This window comes from Eublepharis macularius, chromosome 5, assembly GCF_028583425.1.
Source record: "Eublepharis macularius isolate TG4126 chromosome 5, MPM_Emac_v1.0, whole genome shotgun sequence".
In the NCBI taxonomy this organism is placed as follows: domain Eukaryota; kingdom Metazoa; phylum Chordata; class Lepidosauria; order Squamata; family Eublepharidae; genus Eublepharis; species Eublepharis macularius.
In genome coordinates, this window is record NC_072794.1 from 97,744,763 (window position 1) to 97,768,887 (window position 24,125).

Here is a 24,125-nt window from a genome sequence, read left to right on the forward strand (position 1 = left end):
TGCTGGTTCACTCATTAAAGCAGCTTTCGGAAACCTGAACCAAAACCAGGGAACTAAATTGGAATGACTCCCTCCCACTAAAAACTTTATATTTCGTTTTGTTTCATAACTTCCAGAGGCAGACTTTCCTCATAGGCAGCAGCTATTTTCTTGAACAGCACCAATCAGATCCCAAAGGGAGAGAAACCATACATTATTAATTAATTCCGTTGACGAGAAGAGAGAAGAGACCCACGCTGTCACTACGTGGGAAATGGCATTTTCTTCCTCCCTGCCAATCATGTCCTCGCAAGCGGAGACCCCTCCCCTCCTATCAGCTTTGGAAACTTTTGTAAGAGACTTCAGTCATAAGCTGCAATTCAAAAGACATTTCCTTGGGACTAAGCACTATTGAATAAAAAGGGGCTTACCTCTGAGTAGACCTGTTTAGGATTGCTTCCATAATATTTCAGGGCTCTCTCATTTTCTAAGTCAAATGGCAAACCCTTTTCAAAAACAATCCCGCCTGCCACCACAGCAAAGAGTAAACTTCTGGGGAACACACAGGTCTGTTTGGGAGGTACGGAATTCAGCCAATCATTCTGCCTGCCTGCCTGCCTGCCTGCCTGCCTGCCCCCCCCCCACACACACACACACTTGGGCAATGGAGAAGACTAGTAGTGAGAATGCCCATTTGCAGAAGAACTCTGAACATCAAAAGGAAGGATTTGGAGGAGGTACTACAACAAATGACAAGAATGCCCAATGAAAACAACGGGAGAGGCATGAACGCCCACTAGATATAATAGGAGCCAAAAATTCTAATAGATTTGCATTGGCTCCATTGAAATACATTACAGCACAAAAAAGTTGCAATGAAAACGTGGAATGGAGTTAAAGAATTGTGCTTTGGGGCTGGAATGATGGCTCCAAAAGTAGAACGAGGGTCCCTGGGACCAGCTGAACTGTTCTAGGGCTGGAACAGCTGTCACAGTGGAATGATGGTCCAAGGCATCATCGTTCCAGCCCCAAAACAGTTTAGCTAATCCCAGAGACTGTCATTCCACGCTGGCATTCGTCATTCCAGTCCCAAAGTAGTTTCAAATATTGTTTGCCTTGATCTCTATATAAGTAATCAACACCTCAGCTATTCTGCCAACTTCCCCTTAAACCAGCATTTTATGCTCTTCATAATATGCTTTAAGAATCATTTTATTTGTCCCTTCTGCCATAAGACAAATATATAAATTAAAGCTTTAATAGTATGTAATTTTATGTTAAGCTTTAACAACACATTATTAAAAATAGATGTAGAATTTTTGCTGAAACAAGCTATTGCTTTTATACTCTTAATTACTGATTTAAGCGTAACAGTCCAACACAACTGTTTAAGGAGTCAAAATACAGTAGGCCTACTGGGGTTTTCAAGGCAAGAGACTAACAAAGGTGGTTTACCATTGCCTGCCTCTGCAACTCTGTTCTTCCTTGGAGGTCTCCCATCCAATTACTAACAAAGGCCAACCCTACATAGCTTCCAAATTCTGACAAGATCAGGCTTGCCTGGGCTATCCTGATTATGGCTTTTCATATGTATAAGACAATGTAAAAAAGAATTTCAAAAGTGCAATTCATTTCAGCAGATTTCCAGCAACTGACATCAGAGATGTATTATGTTTTTATTAATACATAAAGGTAAAGCTGCAACTGTTTTTCCTGGCTCTATATTTAGATCTTAAAGGAGAAATTGGAAATGTAAGTCCCTCTTACTTTCACCAAAACTACTGCAATGTATGTTTAATTGGACACTAACTTCACCCTTCAAATGTAGGGGTTGTATCTTGGAATTTATTTGAAATAAGCAACACTGAACACAGTGCTATAATCCTAAATATGTCTTAGTACAAAATTCCACAAAAATAAGTGGCATTTCTTTCAAGTGTGTTCTGATTTAGAGATTTTGGTGGTACTGTGGAGTACTCCCACAGTGATTTAACTTGGTCTACACACCTGTAAGCAGTGTTGTAATCATTTGAAGAATAAAGTTAAAACACTCTCTTCTCTTGTTTTGTGCTCCTTTGGCTGAAGCTTCAAATTATTTGTATTAATATTTATTTATTTTTATTTATTTATGATGAAGGGAAGCTTGCGTTTCTCTTTTCCCCTAATCCATTTTCAGAATAATCAATTCTGACACATTACAGCTTTATGGTTAAAACTTAAACAGTACTGAATTAATGTGTAGGTTACCCTTGAAGGTCCTACATTTTAGAAATTAACTTATGAAAGTCAACTAAAAATATACATGGTTCCTCATGAGTTACTTAGAATTTTAATTGTATTTGTTGATAGTCAAAGCTAGGCAGAACTCCCAAACATTGTACATCCTGATATCACTTATAGTTATGATGCTTCTCAACTGAGTAATAATGTTGACTCCCAATCTGAGATTTTGAAGATTCATGTAAAACCATCTGAATCACAACATTGGAACAGTACTTGAAATTGTAAATGAGGGTTCCAAAAGTATGCTCGGAATTATTATATAGTAAATTATATATTTTTTAAGTTCCACTTTATGGCTGCATATAAGAATTTAATTTTTCTCTATGAGCATACAACCGGAGTGCCTATCATTGCTACAGGGCACTTATCTCCAACTCTGTAGGGTATATAATGTATTGCATTTCAGGTTTTCTAGTGTATTATGCATTGTAGCTTACCTCTCCTTGCTTCAGATTGTCCTGCAATCACAAAAAGCAATAAATACAGACTCCCATCCCTGCACATTCATGAGCAAGCTATGACAACTCAAGGACAAACAACATTACATCAAGTCAGAAGTGCAGACTGGGAACATTCAAAAAACTGTCAGATAACTGTTTGCTGTCAAAATCCATCAACACTATTTTCTCACAGAGAAAAAACTGCAAATGGTATTTATATGATTTGACTTGTTAAAAATTAGCACAATCCATTAAAAGGTTTGCATCCACTGGGGGAATCCCAGCAGTCATTACAGCTGTACGTTTCATATTAAGCCTTAAAATTCTCCGACACTTTAAATCAATTCGTTCAACTGTCTAGTTGTTTTTAAACAACCCACTCAAAGCTGAATGTGTATTACTAGGTACACAGTATTTATTTTAAAAATACAAAAAATGCTTGTGTATAATAGCTATCTTAACATTAGAAAATCAATTTAATGACTCTAGTGAGAACAGGGGTTAAGCTGTGTTTAACTTTTACTAAACATGAAGGAATTATTAGCATAGATCTTACACACTATACAAATCTGTAAAATGGTAGGCACCAACATTTTGGTCCAACACATTTCTACAGTAACAAGTATTACTGTTTTGGAACTTTCCAGCAGTACTCCACTGCTGAAGATAATATTCGTTCATATAATGTTATTGGATGTGAAGAATGCATTGACTTCATAGTATCATATTATGAATATATAGATACAGAATTTCAAGGAGTCCTTCATTATAAATTAACAGTGATTATTATTTAGTCGCTAGGGTACTTTTTTCTCTGTTTAGACATAAAGACTTTCATACATGTCAGCATCAAAAGTACCATTTTCAATCCAAATACTTCCAAAGTCTAACAAGCCTCTTTGTTGATTAGCCTTATCCTACCTTATACTTTAACTGATGTTGTTACCACTATGGATATAGAAGGCATTATGCCCACCATCTGAATGAGATAAATGTGCATCACTTCAGAGCGTATTGTTTTATTTAAATTTTCTTTCAGCTTTTCTCTAGAAATAGCTTACAGTATTATGCAAATACATCAACTCCTTCCCATATTAAATCAACAGCCTTTCATCTCATTCTGCAGTCCTGTTATGAAAGTATAGCTTGTAAACTTTAAAAGAGTAGAGAAAATCATCAATGTAAGTCTCTCTTTCTTACTGTAGAAGTTGGCATTTCTACACTAACATGGTATGGACATCAAATAAATACACACACACACACACACTAATACTGCTGATTATTTTTTAAAAATTAAAACTGAACAGACACTGCTTGTCAGCTAAGCTTTGCATTTATGTAACATAGTACCTGACAGAATTAGACTCAGGTTGTTAACTGCAAGCCCCAGCAGACTTTTCAGCTAGTCATGGCACCATGATATGGCAAAGAGAGAAGTGCCTTCATCTGTTCTGTAAAACCATAAGAGTGGCTGGCTAATCTGACTGCATTAATATCACAGTTTTGCAAATTTACTGCTCTCTTTGTTCTCCATTTCCCCTGAAAACTCACCTTGGTCCTTAATAAAACCTCTACTTTCTCCTAAAGTATTTTCAAAACAGGCATTCTCCAACTGCTGCTGGAAATACTAACCATACAGTACAAAAACCATGTAACTGAAGTTTCTAAACTCCCAACTGACAAAATATTAAAGAGTTTGTCCATTGTTTTGAATAAGCAGAAATCAAACGCCTCCTGGCTTCTATAACAGTTGCAGTTTATGTTTAAATGAGAAGTTTACAATGCTCCAGTTGTAATAAATTCATTATACAGAATCAGTCCTAATTTCCAAGCATAACATCCACATGTCATTGAGTCACATATTTTAAAATCTGCTGCTGATTTCTGATAAGAAATTTAACAAACTACTTCAGTATAAGAAATATTCAGAGATGCTTTAAACCATTTTTCTTTTTATTACATTGTTTCATACTAACCTTTCAGTTTCAAGTAAAACAATGGAACTACTTTGTTTAAAGCAGGCTTTAGAAGCTATTCATTTATCCAAAAAGAACAGATGTGGAAAAAACATATACTTTGACTATGGTTAAAAATAAATATTTGAGGAGTATTTTTAAAAAGAGTGAGAACAAATGAAGTATAAAGAATCTGCATTTTTTAATGCTTAGCTTGTAACATTAGTTTGCAGGATCTCTCTCCATTTTTCTTATCTGGAAGAATGAAAAATAGTATAGGATACACTCTGCACAGCTACAAAGAATTTTTGAAGGCGGGCAGGGGAGGGGGAGAATCCTTGTCATTGATGGTAATAACCCCAAGCACAAAATGAATTTGCATTTCACATTTGCAAAACAAATGTTATCAGAATGCCAGTTTAAAAAGAACAGTCATTTCATTCACCCCACCAACAATGTAAAAGATATTATTTGAAGCAGTCCATAAAAAGCAGATTTCAGGGATAACTGCTATGAGAGGAAAATGACCTTTGTCACTCACTCACAAGTCCCCTGACAAGCATAGTAATGATGAACCTTGTGTTTAATGTCAATAAAGTCAAGGACTTTATTTCCATTTTCAGTTTCCAGAAGTATCAAGAAAATGCTGTGCAGTAAGATATAACTGAAATGAAATACTACAATAATACTTGTAGTATTATTGTACACACACACACAAGCATTTAGGAAGAAGGCAATGTTCCCCTTCATTTGAAAAGCACCAGAAACACCACAGTATTCCAAAGGCAAAGAGCAAGTGTAGGAGAGAGTGTCATAACCCAGTTTTCTCTACAGGCATCCTGTTCCCGTTTTGCCTTCTGGGCTTTTTGACTACTTCACCATCAGGAAGGGGAAGCAAGCAGGTAATGCTATGGAAGGCATTTTCTTGGAGATTTATTATGTTCCAAGCCAGCCTCTCAAAGCTGGCAGCTGCCTAATCCTTCTGCAAACTATACCCCAACATCTCCCTCCCACCCATTAGCAACACCCTCATTTACCAAGAATATTACGGGGATAAAAGCTTGCTCCTTCTCATCCCACTACCAAATACAGCTTGCATTTGTCAATAGGGGCACCCTGGCATTCCTTCCCCCCGCCCCAAACGCGCTCGGGGAGGGGAAAGCAATACTGTCAAATAACAAACAGTCCAGACAAAAGGCTGCGCTTGTTTGCAAGGGAGGAAATCTTCAGGGTCTTAAAGCTCAGAAACAGGAGCAGAGATAAGGAACGGGACGGGCAGGAGGGGGAAGATGGACGGAGAAGAGGCTCGCGGGGGAGGGCACAGTAAAGGTGGAAGGAGAAAGAGAGGACAATGTTCGGCGGGGGGGGGGGGTGACTGGCGGGGAGCGGGGAGGGCGGGGAGCGGGAGCAAAGCGCAAGGAGCCACCGGGAAGGGGAGGAGGCGGAGGCGGCAAGGGCAGGCGCGCCGGGGGAGGGGAGCCCGGAGAAAGAAAAGGCCAGTGAGCCCAAAGAGCAGCGCAGGCCGGGACGCGCGGAGAAGGGGCAGTCTGGAGCCGGCGCCGCGGTCGCTCAGCGGTCACTCACCCACTTGAAGTACGTTGTCCACAGCGCCCGTCTCCAGCAGGCGGATGCCTCGGCGGAAGGGGAGCCCCTCGGTGACGGCGCTGCCGGCCGGGGCTCCCGGGGCCGGCAGAGGGGCCGTGCCGGGCGTGCCCGAGGGGGCGGCCAGGCCGGGGGCGGCTGGGTTCTCCTCTCCGCCAGTTGCGAGGCCAGTCCCGTTGCCCGCGGCTGCCCCGCCGCCTGGCCCGCCGCGCCCGGGCTGGAAGCTGGAGTACATGCAGATCTGGCGCTCGCTGCGGGGGAAGCTCCAGTAGACGATGCGGCGCTGCACGGGCTCCGGGATGCGCTGGAAGCGGCCCTCCACCCGCTCGAAGGCCCAGCTGCCCGCCACCCGCTTGGCCGCGGCGTCCAGCAGAGACTCGGGCTGCAGCAAGGGTAGCAGCGTCCCCTCCGGCCCGCAGCCGGGTCCCGGCCCCGGGCCGCCGGGAAGGCAGCGCGTCCCGCCGCCGCCCCCCGCGCCTTCGGCCGCCGCCGCCCCGACGGGGCCCCCCGGGCAGCCCCCCGAGCGGGGCTGCGCCGCCACCCGCGAGCATAGGCGCTTAGGACCCGGGGAGCCCGCCGAGGGCAGCGGCGGCCGCAGCAACTCTTCTCCCTCGCCTCCCTCCGCCATGGCTGCGTCTGACCCACTGAGCCCCAGCCCGTGACTGCCTGACTGCCTGCCAGCCGCCGCGGAGCGGAGGGGGGCGGCAGGGGGAGGAGACTGCGGCGGGGAAGGGGGAGAGCGGAGGGGCAGCGCGGCGCGGGTAGCCGCCCCAGAACCGGGGGTGGGGGGGAAGCGGGTGTGTGGTCACGTGGCCCCTCCCTATGGAAAGAGCCCCCGCAGGATTCCGAGCTCCAATCGGGGTAGGCGGGAGGGGTCCCCCTCCGTGCGCTTCTTGTGCGCCCCCCTCCAGATTCTCCATTTCTGTGAAATTTCATAGTTGACTTTTCAGTTTGGAATTGTTCAGTATTCCTTCTGTCGAACAGCTATATACGTTGCGTTGTGAGGGGGAAATAATTTTTTCCCAAGCGAAGCCATTGAGCAGACTGCCTTGTCAGCAAAATGTAGCAGGATTATTCAGTACCTTCTTAAACTTATTCCTGAAATTGGAGAAGTCATCGTAAAGAGAAGTGCCTCTGAACACGTGCAGAATGGCTTTCTCTGGCGACTTGAGCAACCACAGTTTCTGCTTTCCCGGCATATTTTGGATCAAGATACACAGCAGAGTTTCCAGGGCAGAGGTGCCAGAGAGACTCTCCCCCCGCCCCGCCCCACGAAACTGAACACAGGAAGCAAAGCAATCACAGTTAGTCAGGTCTTGACGCTCAGATGCCTAAATCTCCTAGAATTAGCTCTTGTGTGTTTCTCACAGCCCTAGAAAATTAAAAATCATCCAAAAATCTCCAGAAAGACAGAACTGAAATCCCTCATTGATCCTCATCCTGCAATATGCCCACAGGACTTTGACTGCAGTCATAACACTAGAAGGTGATTGCCCCTGGGGCTTGGTGCATGTAAATCAGATGATCTACCTCCTGAGCCATAGCCCCACCTACCTTGCAGTTCTGTGTGTGTATTACGTGCTGTCAAGTTGCCTCTGACCTATGGCGACCCTATGAATGAGAGACCTCCAAAACATCCTATCATTAACAGATTTGCTCAGATCCTGCAAACTGGAGGACATAGCTTCTTTTATTGAGTCAAGTTTTGTAGAACCTTATAAAGAGGACAACCACAACTTCTAGTAGCCAGGGTTGGTCAATCCCAATTCCACATACATCCCATAAGGGCCCATTAAGTAAAGATCCACATAGATGAGATAGTCTTCTTTAATAAAAAATACTGCTTTTTTAATATAACTTTTCAACTGCACAATTTTAGTTGTTTTTATAATATGTGAGGAAGACAACTATGTGAGAAGATACACCAGCTCAGGTGAACAACACAGTTTTCAGTATATGTAAATTATAATTTGCACGTATGAGTATTTGTAGCCCAGTCCTATAATGGGTTAAGAGTGCCTGATGCTACTGAAATAGACATAGACACAGTTAGATCTGTATAGGATTGGAGTGCACAACACATTTTATCTCCAGCATCCTGGCCAAAATTACCCAAATGAAAGAACAATTTTCTGAACAAACTATACTGCAGCATCTCTTTCCAATTCTACCTCCAGCCTCAAATAATTCAAGCTATTCTTGCATCACTTGGTCAACATGCACTTTTTCCATTGTGTTGGGACTGACTTGAGCTGCAGTCCTATTTCAGAGAATAAATCCTATTGAATGCAGCAATTTCTTTGGATTAAAGATGCTTAGAATCATTCTGCATCGATTAAGGGTTAAGACTAACATGTGCAGTGCTTGGGCCATCAGTTTCTTTCATCAAAGTACCCAAAAGGATAAAAAAATACAGAGCCTTGGACAAACCAGGCACAGAGCACAACAGAATCAGTGGTACAATTTCATAGAATCACAGAGTTGGAAGGGATCGCCAGGGTCATCTAGTCCAGTCCCCTGCACAATGCAAGAAATATGGGTCAGGTCCCCCCCCTCTCCACCTATATATCTGACCAGTTTCTTCTTGCCCTCCATGCATCTGACGAAGAGAACTGTGATTCTTGAAAGCTTATGCTACAATAAAGTTGGTTAGTCTTAAAGGTGCTACTGGACTCTTTTTGATTTTGCAACTACAGACTAACATGGCTAACTCCTCTGTAGATAGATACTATATGATCTCTAGCATGTTGCAAAAAAAGTGATACTTCTCTTTTTTAATAAATTTTTTATTTTTCATAGCTACAAAACACTACACAAAACTATCACAAGGAAAGGGGAGAGGGAAGGGACAAAGGGGGGGTGGAAAAAGAAAAGGGGGGGAATGAACTACAAACACTAAACACTACACTTCAATGTTTCCCTTCATACTGTCATAATACAAAAATAGCTCCATAAAATAATGATGGAGTGGTTAATCATACAGAGAATAAACATTTCAAATTCTGGTTAAACTTTCCTCCCCCTTCTAGGTCCCGGACGCAATTCTCTCTGTGCAACTGCTGTTGCGATGCTCTCCTCCTCCCCCCCCCCCCTCCGGCTCCTCCTTTTCTTCGTTCTTGGTGCAGCAGAGTTCTGGGTTTTTATTCTCAAAATCCTTTAGTTGATCTTCTGATAATATCTTATAAGCCTGATCTTTATATCTGAACCATATTCCTTCCGGGAATAACCATTTGTACTTTATTCCATGGTCCCTCAGAAGTGCTACAAACTTTTTATATTTAAAACGCCGTTTCCGGACTAGAAATGGAACGTCCTTCAAAATCTTGACTTTCAAACCCATAAAGTCCAAATCCGCATTGTATGAGTTATATAGGATGGTGTCCCGAATCTTTTTAGATGAAAAGTCAATAATGATCTCACGAGGCAACTGTCGCTTTGTTACATATTTTGAAGAAGCCCGACGGACCTCCAAAATGGCGCTTTTAACCTCTTCTTTAGTCGTCCTCGCGGGTGTCGCCAGTAGTTCCGAGACCAAATCCCACAGATCCTCATTTTCCTCCTCTTTCACGTTTTGGAGACGCAAAATTGTCTGCGTTCGTTCCACCTGTAGCCCGATCAGCTGGTTCTCCACCAACTTCAGGTCCTTTTTTGTAGCCTTCACAAGTGACGCACTTTCCAGAGCAGACTTTTCTGCCCCCCCCCCGCTGCTGCCTTAATGGTTTTCACCTCGCTTTCAATTAAGCCCACCCTTTGATCAGTTTTGTTCAGCTTGTCAACAAAGGGTTTTATAGCTTCCACCACCGCCCTGCGTACCAACTCTTCGAGCGACTCCCCCTTCTGCAAGGTAGCCGAGATTGACTTACCGAGAGCGGGACTTTGCCTCTTTGCTGCCATTTGGGGGGGGGGGGGCGCCAACAAAATTCTGGAACTCAACGAAGGGGAAGAGCGAGTCTTCTTCAGATCAACCTCTCCTTCACAAACGCTTGTAGAACAGAAGGGATTCGCTTGTTTACAGGCTTCCGCCTGTTTCTTTTACTTGCCGTTTCTCGTTGCCCGGCGGCACTCGAGGCGCCGCGCACATCTGCCGGCCTCCATAGGGACAAACGGGCAATTCCCCCCCCCGCATTGATTTCGGGGAGTTCTTCCCGCCGCGTCCCGGACCCTGGCTCCCTCCCTGGGAGTCCTGGGGGCTAATCCTTGCGGGTCAGCCGCCCGGTCAGGGTGCCCGGTCGTTTCCTCCCGGACCAGCCGAGAGGAGCGTCCGGCATGGCTGAGAAAACGAAACCGAATCAAAAAAAAAAAAAAAGTGATACTTCTCCATTCTATTTTTATTACAATAAATACCTATTTCATTTTTTTTCTCATGTTACTTTCATGGAAATTTAGGTGGCATATATATGGTTCCATACTCCCCATTTTTATCCTTTTGACAACCTTGTAGGCTAGATTAGTCTCTGATACAGTGAGTGGCCTAGGGCCACCTTATGAGCTTCATAGCTGTCTGAAGATCTGAACCCCGTTCTCTCCAGTTTAAAACTGGTATGCTAGCCACTACATTACATTTATTCTCCAGAGTACCTTGGAGGGCAGTGTATAACAAGGTTATTATTCACTTTAAATTAGAATGTTACAGAGAAAATATTACTGAGATAAGACAAGTACCCGATTATAGAATTCAAGAGGTGCTCATAATACTGTATCGCAATCGCAAACACATGTCAGTAAACTTAAAAGTATCAGTTATCCTGCAACAGAATTTCAAAGGGAGGTTAGAAAGAGAGACTGCTTAATGATAATGAAGCTTGCTGAATTATAACTAATAATGAAGCTTAAGACAACGCATCACCTGGACTGAATAAAAACCTACACTTTTTGTCTTGTTACCAATGCTGATTTCTCCACACCTGTTCCAATCACGCCTGCTATTGACATTCATCAGAGATTGTCATTTGGAGAAACTAACAGACCATATAACACATTTAGAAACCCCAAACCACAAGTCACAACTTCTTCAGCAATGGCTCCCAATTTTGGATTTCCTTACAACCAATAAAATGGTCAAACAAACAATATCAAAAATGGAACATTATAAAGCATTAATTGACTTTTGTTGATATCTAGATGATACCTCTTATCCTTTATTATAATGATATTGGAAAATAGTTTCTGTTGAATGTATATGCTATTTTACTGCAATCATGCTATCTTTATGTTAATTTGATTACCTTATTGGTTAATATTATAGGTTGGAGTTTAGTGTTGGAATTTGTATTATAAAAAAGTTAAAAATATAAATAAAACTCTAAATTGGAAAAAAAAATTAGCTGCTATTATTTTTCAGCTTCTGAAATCGCTCCACTCTCCAAAACATAAGAACAGATGGACTCACGTTCTAGCTGTATCTGAAGAAGCGAGCTGTGTCTCACAAAAGCTCATTCCCTACAATAAATTTTGTTAGTTTTATAGGTGCTACTGGTCTCTTGCTCTTTTCTACTGCTACGAACAGACCAACACGGCTACCCATCTTATTCTATATCAGTAAACTGTATACAAGAATTGGCAAATGCGGAGCAATACTGCACTGTGACAATTCTAAAGTAGATCAAGAATTATTTTAAAATGATACCATGCCACAAAATGCTGTAGTCTTTGGAGGTGGCTTTAAAGTCTGGGGGAGATAACTGTAATCATAAGCACTTGCTCACTGGCAAGTGCTTACGATTCCAGTGGGGTAGCTGTGTTAGCAAAACAAAACAGGAGTGCGGAATGTTGTTGTCAGCACAAATTAATGTATAGTTGCAGTCACAGACCAGCAGGGTCTAGTGTCCTTCTCCTGTACTCCAGCTTTATTTATTTGTTCGTTTATAGTACACCTTTCTCACTGAGACTCTAGTTCCTGCTCTGGATCTGTCAGAATCAACTAAACTTATTCATATGCTGACTGGATCAGCATTAGAGGAAACAGCTTTTTAAAAGCAACTTTTTGGATATACATGCTCCTCCTTCAAGCTGAGACAGAGTAGTCAGAACTGATTTCAAAGTACCTACAAAGAAAAGAAAGGGGTAAGGTAGTTGTTGTAGCATCAAACACGAATAAACTCAAACACAGGAGATAGGTAGAAACTGGTATGTCATCTATTTACTGTATAACTTACTTTCTATTAAGTACCAAAACTGAAGCAAGCAACAGTAATATTAAATGTAAAAATTCAAACAATATTATAATCATTATTATTACACTTTCCTCATTAAAACAGCAAAGAGTAATTGTGCTCAAAAGGAACAGAACTAAGCCTTGGGACATTTTCATCTTTTTCAGTTAGTTTCATCCCAACAGAAGACTGTCTTATATTTGGCACACTTTCTCCTTCATTGTTGAAAAACTGAGCAGGTGAAGAATAAGCAGATAGTATTTTGTGAAACCAGCGGAAACAGCTTTAAAAGAAATACAAGGCATCTGTCACAGTGAGGGAATATTTAAATAATGTGCACAAAAATAAAGTTTCGCTATACAAGTGCTGATAGAAAAGACAGTTTGTTCCTGCTCTTCCAACATAGCCTTCTGTGAGGGCTGTTACAGAAATTACCATGGCTGGTCTGGAGTCATGCCTTCCAGTCTTCCATTATGTGTATGGATGTACTAATGGAATATAGTTTAGATAATCCTGGTTGTTGGCTGAGAGTTTTTTAAAAGGGGGAATGAAAGACAGGCACTTGATGTAGTTTTCTCTTTGAAGCCAAATGGGTCTGGGAATGACAGACCAGAACTCCCGAAAGGAAGGTCTGGATGACAAACTAAGATACAAAGTTAGTTGGATAGTAGTAGGACTGCCATCTACTAGTTCAACAAAATTAAATGCGGTCACTGCGGGTGCTGCTAATCAATAACTGTGATCATAGGGATCACATATGGGCATGATCCAGCCAGATGATGTCCTACTGATTTTAATAGGAGAAATTTAATCTTGTGCTTCTCTCCCCTTGAAATAAATAAAAATTAAAACTGTATACATTTGGTTGAATGAATGCATTCAATAAAATTAAGTACTGAGCCTGTGCTGAATATAATACAACTATTCCTACCCTGTTACATTAGAACAACACCCTGAATCTAAGTGAGTGGCTATCTGGGTTTTAGGGGAAAAGAGGAAGCCGAGAGAAGATTGTAGTATCAAATTGCTGAATAAGTCTATTGTCTGCTGTATTGCCAAGCATAATGAAATTGTCCTTCATCTCTTCAAGGACTTTCTTAGTATATCTACTGATGATTAATTTGCAGCCCAGTTGATTAACAGCCTTGAATTAAATGCAGTCGAAGAAAAGGATACCCTCCTGTTTATCCTCTTTTAAAAGATGTAAATGTTTAAAATTAATGTTAACTAACAATACCACCCAGGCAGATAACATTTTAAAACTATGCTCAGAAAACTCATGGAATGGCCCTGAGATATTGCTGATGTTAGGCAAGATTAATAAGCAGTACAGCCCTCTAAGACATGTTTGAAATGATGAATAAGCAGCTCTTCTTTCTTTGGCCCCATCACTACTGGCATTATACTGGCTGGTATTTACTTCAGATGGTCTTTGGAAACTATGTTCAGTTTATGATGCTGACTGGGCTGCTTTCATATCCCCGTTTTTCAATATTTTATTTGTTCTTTTTTTTTGTTTCAGCTGGTAATAAATTTAAATAAATTTACTTTGTATACTGCTTTGAAATTCTCTGATGAAAACTGGGATAAAATATGTAAATGAAATAAAGTTTAAAATCTGACTGGATCAAAACAGATATATGGCTAATGAAACTTATATTTGATATGATTATTACTATTACTGCTGTTATCTCATGAAAATGTCCTTAAATATACATGGGGTTTTATAAAAGAACAAATATTTATGTGGAAGTAATCAGTAGGAAATTTTCATGCTCCAAAATCTGTAACTGAAAACTAGTAATTAAAATTTTGCATTATAGATTGTAGAAAATAATTATTTTTAATATATTTAATATTATTTGGAATTCTATCCCCAAAGAGATTCATCTGTCTCCCTCTATCATCATTTTCTACCAATGGGTGAAGAACATTTGTTTAATTTGGCATACCTCCAATAACCATTTTGATGTTGTGTGTTTATATGTTTTTGAGTTATTTTATATATTATTTTAAATGCTGTTTTAATATTTGCAGTCTTTGACTGTTTTTATGTTTGTTGCATTGGGGACCATATTTAGGGGGAAAGGCAGCATAAAAATGTTCTAAATAAATATTCAATTATATTATAGGGATGTAAAATTTAGGATTTTCCAAATGTGTTGGAAAATAAAGTGGACAAAGTGGAGGAGGGGAAGAAGCATTCGGGATGCAGTGAATAAATATATGTATTTAGAGGAGAGAAGAGTTGGAAGACTCATGTGCACACAGTATTGGAAGGCAATCTACTGTTGCAGTAATAAGTGTAGCAGGTTCTCTGAATTCATAGCTTTCATTAAACAAAAAAGGAAGTCTCTAGCCCCTTCCAATGTGGAGATGAGACTTTTTCCTTGTATCTCTGAAAGGAAAGGAACTAGAGTCTTACCCTTTTTAAATCATCAATTTCATATTACTAGATTAACCTGCCATGGTAATAAAAGGTGCAGCAGGTTCTCTGAAAGCCCAGATTTCATTTTTTTAAAAAGTCTTTAACCTCTTCCATTGTAGAGATATGCCGTTTCCCTTATATCTCTGCAAGGGAAGGGGCTAGAGACTACTTAAAAAAATTAAAGCTGAGAATTCAGAGAACGTGCTGTACCTTTTATTACAGTGGTAGGTTGATCAATCAATATGAAATTATTTCTTTAAAATTGCAAAAGTCTTGGTGACCCAGGGGAAGGGGAGTGGCTACTTTCTGGTGCTAGAAAAAGCAACTGGCTTTGAAAAGCTGTTGTTCCAGATTCCATACCAACAGAGGTCCATTTGCCCCACCAGTACCAGACTCAGCCTCCTGGCTCTTGGTCAACCTGGCCAGGATCTCTGGTTTGGAAGGGCAAGGGCTTAGGTATTGGTGGCAGAGCTGCTCCTTGTTTAGGTTTTCCCATGCAAAGATTTCCCCATATGTTCATTTTCAAACTTTAAAAAAAATCAGCCCTTATATCGCTCTATTAATAAAAGCATGTGCAAAAAAATTAAAAGAGGTGGGTGCTGTGACATCATCAGTGATGCCATCTATGACAACAGCACCCTTGTTTGAGAATCCTGTTTACATAAGGCTCATACAGAACAAAATAAACCAACTCAACAACTGAAAATGCAAAAGGAGGGCAGATGTGCAGAAGAACCATACCCAAACTGATTTCAGTGCTTGAGGATTGACAGCTAGGAAAATCAGAAATAAGTAAAGTGTGCAAAAAAGTCCATCCATGTTACAACCCTGAAAAGTTAATTTCTCTAGTCTACCTACATAGAGTGTTTTTAATGAGAAACTGCTAATTGCAATCAATTACAGAGTCTGCTTATAAGAAGTGCTGAATCATGAGATTTAAGAAGGGAGCTTCCAAATAGAGAGAGTTTTCTCAGATGGTTCTTCCCATCTATCTGAGAAGCATCTGTTGCAGGCTTTTGATTGTAATCATGAGACCTGCTTCATGCTAATCTATCAGGGATCAAATAACTGCCCTCTTATTCAAAGTATTTATTCTTGCAGTCTCTGTGATACTCTGTAGATGTTTTCCAAGCCACGTGGGAACTATTTATTCATAAGCAGCTCTCACATAGCTGGGAATATGTTGAAATGAGCCTGCCTTGTTGGTAGGTGGGCCATTGACCATGTGAGCTCCATCATTTAAACATTCTGCACAGGAGCTGGTCTTGGATTCAATAAGCAACTTCAATGCACTTGGGAGAATGGCTAAAAGGCACATCCACAACTGGTGTAATGGATTTCCATGCACTCTGGCATCTGGGACAAAAACTAGAACTGAGACCTTTCTTTGTGCATTTATATAAGGAATTTATTCATCTTGTGCAAATCTCTGCTTCCAACCTTGTTTAAAGATTGCCCTGGAAGGAATCAATTCTGTTAAAACACCAATAATTTAAGGTGGAAAGGAATTATGAAAAAAAGAACTTAAAGGAAACAATATGCCTAAAATGTGAAAGTTCACTAAGACTGAAATAAGTCTTTAATGTTAAACTGGATTGTGAAGAATGGGAAGATCTAGTGAGGTCTATGGGAGGTCTGTAGATGTGTTAACCTGATTGCTTATATTAAATTATTTCTGTAGAGGCTACAATGTTCCAGCAATCTCAGTGGAAAAATTATGCACATGGAGACATATAATTGAGCAGAAGAGAGGTTATCACCAGCATGAATTGGTGAGATTCTGCTGAATCAAAGAGGGAACCTGCGCAGCATCTGGTGGTGGAGTAGTAGACACTGGATGTAATTACCCAGGAGTTGGTCCTGTCCCTGGAAAAGAGATGGTGTTAAAACACTTCCATGGGATAGCCACAGACAACCGCATCCTCCCTCCCTCCCTCCTTCCCCACAGCCATGTCAGAAGATTGTCTGCAAAGTGAGTTGGAATCCTATCATATCATACCATGATTGTACCCAAGAATATAACCCTCGCAGTGAGGAAATGTACATCTCATGAATTTAGAAGTGCAGCATAAGGCCTCATAGATTTGCCCCTGTATCTTTAGAACTCTGAGCACATAAGCGGAAACAATGATGTGACTGTCAATGGTGTGCCAGCCATGACTGGTTTTCCCTTGAATTGTGCAGCTTCAGAGGAATGTTCCATATAACTGGAGCCTGCAACATGAAAGTATGTTTTGAAATGTATATGGCTAGACCTTTTCCTTCGGAGAATCCTTATCCCTCTCTCTTTTTTTGGATGATATCAACACTGCAGACATTCTGGTTTAATTTATTTCTTTGCCCTAGGAAATCCTGGAAATTAAGAGTTCCAGGGACGAGGGACTGAAATATGTTACATAGTTCTTATACCAAACTATAATTTCTTGGATTTTTTGGATGAAACTACAATCGCTGAACATGTTTAAGAACTAGTAGACATACCCTTATTCTCTCTTTACTTATCTTTTAAAAAATGTTGTGGTACCACTGATGCAACCCACCTTCTACCAACCCATAAGCCAGTGTTGAAGATGAGTATTCTAGAACACACTCTCCTATGCAAAATAATTTGTCAAATTAGCCTGGCTCCTCACATGAACTATGAGGGAAACTACACGACATGCATGGGTGTTTGTTAGGTCCTGCAAGGTTCCCGGGGAGTATAGTCTTACCAAGAACTGTTCAATGAATCCTAGATTTGAAAGCACCAAGGGGAAGTTTCCTTTTTTTTCTTTTTTAAGAGACCCCATGTGCAAGTGAAATTGATTGACTTTTGTCAATTTCACCACCTAGCTGGGGTGAAATTGACTAGTCTCCTGTACTTAGCTAGGAAGTGAAATTGATGAAGGTTGGTCAATTTCAGTTGCAAGGGCTCTCTGCAAAAGGAATAAAAGGGGAACTTCCCCTTGGTGCTTTCAAACCAGCAATTCATCAATCCTGCAATGGACTTAACATTTTAAAAAAGAGGAAAGAGGGGAGGGGAGGGGAGAAGGAAAGGAGGAGAGAAGGAATGGCTGGGTTAGACAATCACAATGAAGTGAGAATCCAATGGGAGGGATTTTTTCTCTCACTTGCAAAAAGCCTCAGCTTTTTCCTTGCCTCTTGTTACGCTCTCCCTCCCCCACTCCTGGAGGAAAACCCAAGCCAAGTGGCTTTTTGAAAGAGAGATTCTCTGGTGGAGAATCTAATTGAGTGGCTGTTCTTTGTAAGACTACCCCTCCCAGGGAACTTTGCGGGACCCAATACATGAAGAACACGTCTGGAGTCTTGTGTAGTTTGGCCCTATGAGTGTGCCTTAGAACTAGCCTTAGACTTCTCTACAACATGCAGTAATCCTATGGCAGATGTGCAACGGTTACATTCAGTGGTGTGGTTAGGACATAATGGTCTTTTAGAACAGATGCCTAATGCACACTTAAAATGTGGTCACATTTATTTATTTATATCATATTTGTATTCCGCCCTCCCCACAAGCGGGCTCAGGGAGGATAACCTTAAATTCATTTTAAAACGTTCCATATACATTCAGCTTTTGCTGACCCCCACCCCACACACATTGAACCTGTGAGCTGGATCCCTAGACTTTGTCCTCAAAATCTGATAACTGTCCTGAAATCAGTGAAGAAGAGGGAACCCCAATGGTACGAAGTTTGAACTCCACTCTTTTTAGTTTGTTCACCTACCAGCTTATAAGATCCTCAACCCTTACTTTTAAGATGACGTTCTTCAGGATAAGTACTGTCAGGTAATTTTCAGTGCAATCCTAAACAGTTACACCCTTCTAAATCCATTGAAGTCATGCTGCTTTAGACTGGAAAATTTGGGTATTTGTTTTCTTGTCCAGCAAGGTTCACAATAAAAGGGAGTAGTCATGCTGAGAGAAGTGCCCATTCAATGGTGCTCACATTTGTAATAATTTTATAGTGAGTTCTTTTATGGTGGCCAAGAAGATCAACTGAACTGTATAAAATTTATTATGTTCCTATATATTTGAAAACTGTCTGCTTCCACATTGTGTGTTCTATGTAACTGTTTGGTGTCAAATTGAAAAAGAACAAAAAACTAACCAATCCACTGTTTGTTGCTGGGTGTTCCAGGTGGGGGCTTTGTTTCATTTCCCTGCAGTGATATTAAATAGCTTTCATTTTAATTAATGCTCTTTTGTATTTCTGGTCCCTTTTGTGGTGGGAAGGAAGAAAGGAGTGCAAAGGTCAGTTCCAATAGAAACATTAAAGATGCATCTCAAAATCTTCATTCAATTGTTGTGGACTGAGATAGCTATTTCACAGTGGACTATGTAGAATCATGCTAACAAGGTAATTTCTTTTCCCCCACAACAGTCTGAAGCAGAATGTCAAGAAGTAAAATTTCTAGATTGCCTAGAGCCAAAACACACGTTAAGAAAAACCTAGGTTCAGCACGTGTTCTCTTACCTCAAGGTTTGCTGGGATCTGTAGGCGTCCTGGAAGCTTAAAGTTTAGCATTTACAGAGCAGCAGAAAGGGAAAGGGAAATACAGGCGCCTGTATTTTAAGCTTTAAGCTTCCAGGACGCCTTTAAGCTTCCAGGACGCTTACAGATCCTTTAAGCTTCCAGGACTTTAAGCTTCCAGGACCCCTACAGATCTTTAAGCTTCCAGGACACCTACTTTAAGCTTCCAGGACTCCTACAGATCCCGGCAAACCTTGAGGTAAGAGAACACGTGCTGAACCTAGGTTTTTCTTAACGTGTGTTTTGGCTCCTAGAGTATCAGACTGCAATATGCACTCTCTGGGTACTTTCCCTCAGCCTTACCTACAGAGATGAATGATGATGTCAGCTAGGTTGGGTCCCTATGAGGGAGAGGTATTTATACCCCTATGAGGGGTATAAATACATAAAATAAACAATAAAAAACTAAGATTTGGTTCCATTTTTTTGTTGTCTTCTTTGTACATATTTAATAATAAAGACGTATTTAATAATCAAGAAGAGGTAAGAATTTGGTTAATGTGCAATTTAAAGCAAGGATTGGAATTGTGATAGGATGTATAATGTTCTAGGCCACTGAAATCTGCAAACCCAGAGGCTCTAGATACCCTTTTCTCTTGTACTGCAGGACTCAAAGTGCAGATCCCAAAAGCTCAGCTGCTTGGCCTAACTCTGAGGAATGGTGCCTCAAAGGATAAATGATGCCCATCTTTCAGATTAATCTCTGACTTTAGCTTTCAGTCTGCAATCAAGCTGTATTTTTTCACAGCTTCTATCATTCTACAAATGAACTAAAAGTAACTGTTTGCCTTTGAAGTTTCAGCTAACATCACTTGAAATCTACACAGACTCAATTTTCTTTCAAACCTGGTACCCACATGGTAAGCAAAGTGCTGAACATCCCACACAGACATCTTGGAAGAGGATTAATCCAACACATTACTTCATCTTTCTGTTACAAATATACTGGCACTAGGGGCCAAGCAATGATTTTATGTGCTGACAAGTATTAAGATACTGCTGGAAGAAGCCTTGGATCTTGTAGGAGTTACTGCCTCTTCCTCCCCTCAGAAGGAAATGCTAATAAGAGGGTTGAGATCCAGAAAGTTACTCATTGACCCAGGAGAGCAGGCTGCTGGCCCAGCTGGCTTTGGCTGGAAGCATTGCTGAGTTAAGCAAAATAGGAGCCCCAGGCGAACTGTATTGGCCCCTCATCATTAACATTCACTCTGGTTAATTAGAAATTCTAAAATAACATGGAGATAATTTTTGCCAGCCCGAAAGAGCATGAATAAATCAAACAAAAACTATGAGTAAACAGAATGTTTCAAATTAACTTTCCAGAATGGCTCCTACCCTCACTTCATCAATTCAAGCAAGCTCCAGAGTTCAGTGTGGTGTTAAGTGATAAATGCTGCCTTTCTATACATCCTAATCCTTTAAAAAAAAAACCTGTGCAGGCCCATCTTTTGCAACAAGAGAAGAAGAAAAAATGATGAGCACAAACATCACATTCAGAGACCAAAGTAAATGAAGAAAACCGTGCAGCATGTTTTATCCAACCATGGGAAACCTGCAGTGGAGACAGAGTCTACCATGATTTTATACCTTTACCAATAAAATATTCCTCTATGAATTCCACCAGACCTGCATTATCCCCCACACATCTAACTGGGGATGCATCTAGCATAAGGGGAATTCAAACCTATACTCTTATCTCCATCTGTACATTTTCATTTGGCTGTTTTCTTGGTCTCAGGTGCTGCCTCTAGATATTTCAAAGCAATATGACTTGGCAATTCTCCAGATTTTCCTAGGTACCTTCCTCTTCCTACAACGGAAGAGGAAGAAGAAGAAATCTCATATCCATTTTTGGAACAGGAAATTAATACTATTTTAGCTTATTATTATTGGCCTTTTAATGACATTTTTGTATTAGTAATTTGATTCTATTTTCCTGTGAACCTGTACTATACATTTATTTCCATGCTTGTTATAATTTTGGAATTAGAATTACCTACACAGAAAATAATTTCTCTCATTGTCCTCCAGCATACATGGCTTCTAGTGTTGATATTAGAACTTACTGTTCCCTGGTCTGTTTAGGCAACTCAGGTATTGCATTCTACAATGTAAAGCACACAAAAGAGAGAGTCAGGAAAGCTCCCACTGACCTCCTGCTAGGCTGTTAAGAAAACAGCCTTGGCTAAAGGCAGCAACCCTAGCTATCTTTCTCTACACATGGGAAGCCACAAAGGTTACAAAAACATAGTCCCCTGGAGAGGCCCAGGTGTAAGTTAACAACACTCGATACATGCACCACATTGCCCCATGATTTAAGAAGCTTTAAACCTTGCTACTTTCCCCCAGTACATATAAATCTTTAACACTGCAGGAGGACAGGAGCCAACTGTTGTAATGTAAATGAACAATTGCATGAATTTATCACAATATTCACTCTTTCACCATGCAAATGGTTGCATCTCCTAATTATAATTTCAAGCCTTTCTGTACCCATTCTCTCCATAGCTAAAATAGTTCAGAATGATGTTCTTCAGAATTCAGTCCAAGTGCATTCCTCATTACGTTTCCATGCCCTGACCTGGATGGCCCAGGGTAGTTGTTCTGGTCAGGTCTCAGATGCTAAGCAGGGTTGTCCCTGCAGTGGCAGGAAATGGCAAACCACCTCTGTTCACCTCTTGCCTTGAAAACTCTACAGGGTTGCCATAAACTGGCTGTGACTTAAGGGCACTTTCCACCATCATGCCTTCCATTCAGCCTTTATATGGGTTATTTATCCCATATGTCATGTTTGCAGAGTGTGTTTAATTCTGGGATTGGGTTTTATAGCAGGTGCTTTCCCACTTACCTCCTCTGTGCAAAGTCATCATCTGTGGCAAAGTTATAATGCTGCAATTTATTATCTTTCCTCAGCTCAACAGAACATCTGTAAAACAACCAATGAGCACCAATATCCTCTGCCATACAGCAAATACTACCACTTACACACAGCTCAGTAGTGGGGAAGGGGAGCAGGCCACAAATCCTCACCCAGAGAGAAAGAATTAATCAGTGCCTTACATGGGCACAGGTGGCTAGTACTGATCAGCTCAAGAGCTAACCACAATATATAGAATGAATCAGGAGATGGCTTGCTGCTACAACCTAAAAGCTGCTTGAAACACTAACACCTGCCAAACGGAATAGCTGAAGGCTGCTTTTGCCTCATGCAGAATTCCTCTTTTAGTCATTGGATGTCCAATAGTGAATTATCTTAACACTTCCACAGCACTCAATCAACCTCAACTGGTAAACTCCAAAGGGAATATATATAGAGAAAGGAGGCTATGGAGATTTAGAAATTAGCAATAGCCCGGCAGACTTCAGATACAAACTTTCAGAGATGGCCTTCCAATCTCTGCTGTTTATGGTGCCAGCAAGTAGGGATTAAGCACCTAATTTGAGGCTTAATGCAGATGGCTTTAAATCCCATGTAGCCAAACAGCTGCCGGCAACCCCCGCCCCACCCCACATGTGAAGATGGTTCTAAGCTTCCTAGTGGTGTGCAACTTTATCCTTGTTGTCCAGATTCTTATATGCTAATTTCAATCCAGGTTTGCAATGCATAACTCAAGGGAAGGAGCTCTAAAGCCCACACGGCTGCTAATAGGAACTATTTGCTTAGAGACAAGAATAAGGCTCAGACCATGTATGAATGAGTGCAGGTAGGCTGGGATGTGGTTGTAAACCGGTCTTCCTGCATGGCCATCAATCTGCTCAGAATCTGATATAAATGCATTTAAAACAGCCTGTTTTTTTTATAGAAGCACACAAACTATCCATGTTTTTTTGCATATGCATATCGATAGCAAGAGAAGCACATTTAGTATGTTGGAAATACTGGGCAGGTAATAACATTTAACTTTACGTACAATGAATATGGAGAAAGGATTAAAGGGCTATTCGGGGTAATAAATGTAGAGAGAAGTGAAAAAAACCTGCAAAATCTCAGGCAGTATCACACAGACATCTTCTGCACTATTACTGGTCCCTCCAAGAACATCCACTCTGCCAAGGAAACTCTTCATAAAACTAGGGAGATCCATAGAGATGTAGCCTCCAACCACAGAGCTAGAACTACATAGTTTTAGAAGATACAACTAAGCAACAAAGAGAATACGAAGAAGGCAAAATTGGTTAATTGAGGTAGTGGCTCCAGCCACTCATTGCTTTGCTTGAAGCAAGAATGTCCCACTGAATTAAACAGCACTCGCTTCTTAGTGAGTATGTTTAGTACTGCAATCATATGCAAACAGAGATAATGCCACAGGAACCCTGCAAACTCCTACATTACTGTCTTGGTCCACCAACGAGTGATGGCCCCCAGCCTGGGGGATCCCTGGCGCAGCCCATTCCCGGTGACAAGGGTCCTGGGGTCCCTGTCGTACGAGGTACAGTGCGGACCTCACCCATGACCTCAAGGCCTGGCAGGACCCCTCCCCACTCCTATGCGAGCTGGCAGAAGAGCCCCTGGAGATATCAGAAGGCGTGTTGCCCTGGATGAGTGACCCCGGGGGTCAGGAGGACCCACAACTGGATGAGGAACTGTCCGCGGCTCACAAGGCCCAAATTCAAGAGATGCTGCGGTGGCACCCACACGTCTTCTCGCGTACTCAACTGTTGGCTCACACCATCAACACCCCAGGACAGGTGGCCTGCACCCCCTGGAGGCCCCTGCTGCAAAAGCGATGGGAAGTGGTGGCCCAGGAGGTCAAGGA

At 41.3% G+C, this 24,125-nt stretch overlaps 1 protein-coding gene across 1 annotated transcript in view; it reads right to left on the minus strand.

Annotated features, from left to right (window-relative positions):
* The window catches only part of ZSWIM5 (zinc finger SWIM-type containing 5), a 179,807-nt gene extending 172,920 nt beyond the window's left edge, over positions 1-6,887 (minus strand). Inside the window, exon 1 of the mRNA XM_054981751.1 lies at positions 6,242-6,887. Coding sequence (XP_054837726.1) covers positions 6,242-6,887 — 646 coding nt within the window. The remainder of the gene's footprint in view (positions 1-6,241) is intronic.
* Between the last annotated feature and the right edge of the window lie 17,238 nt (positions 6,888-24,125).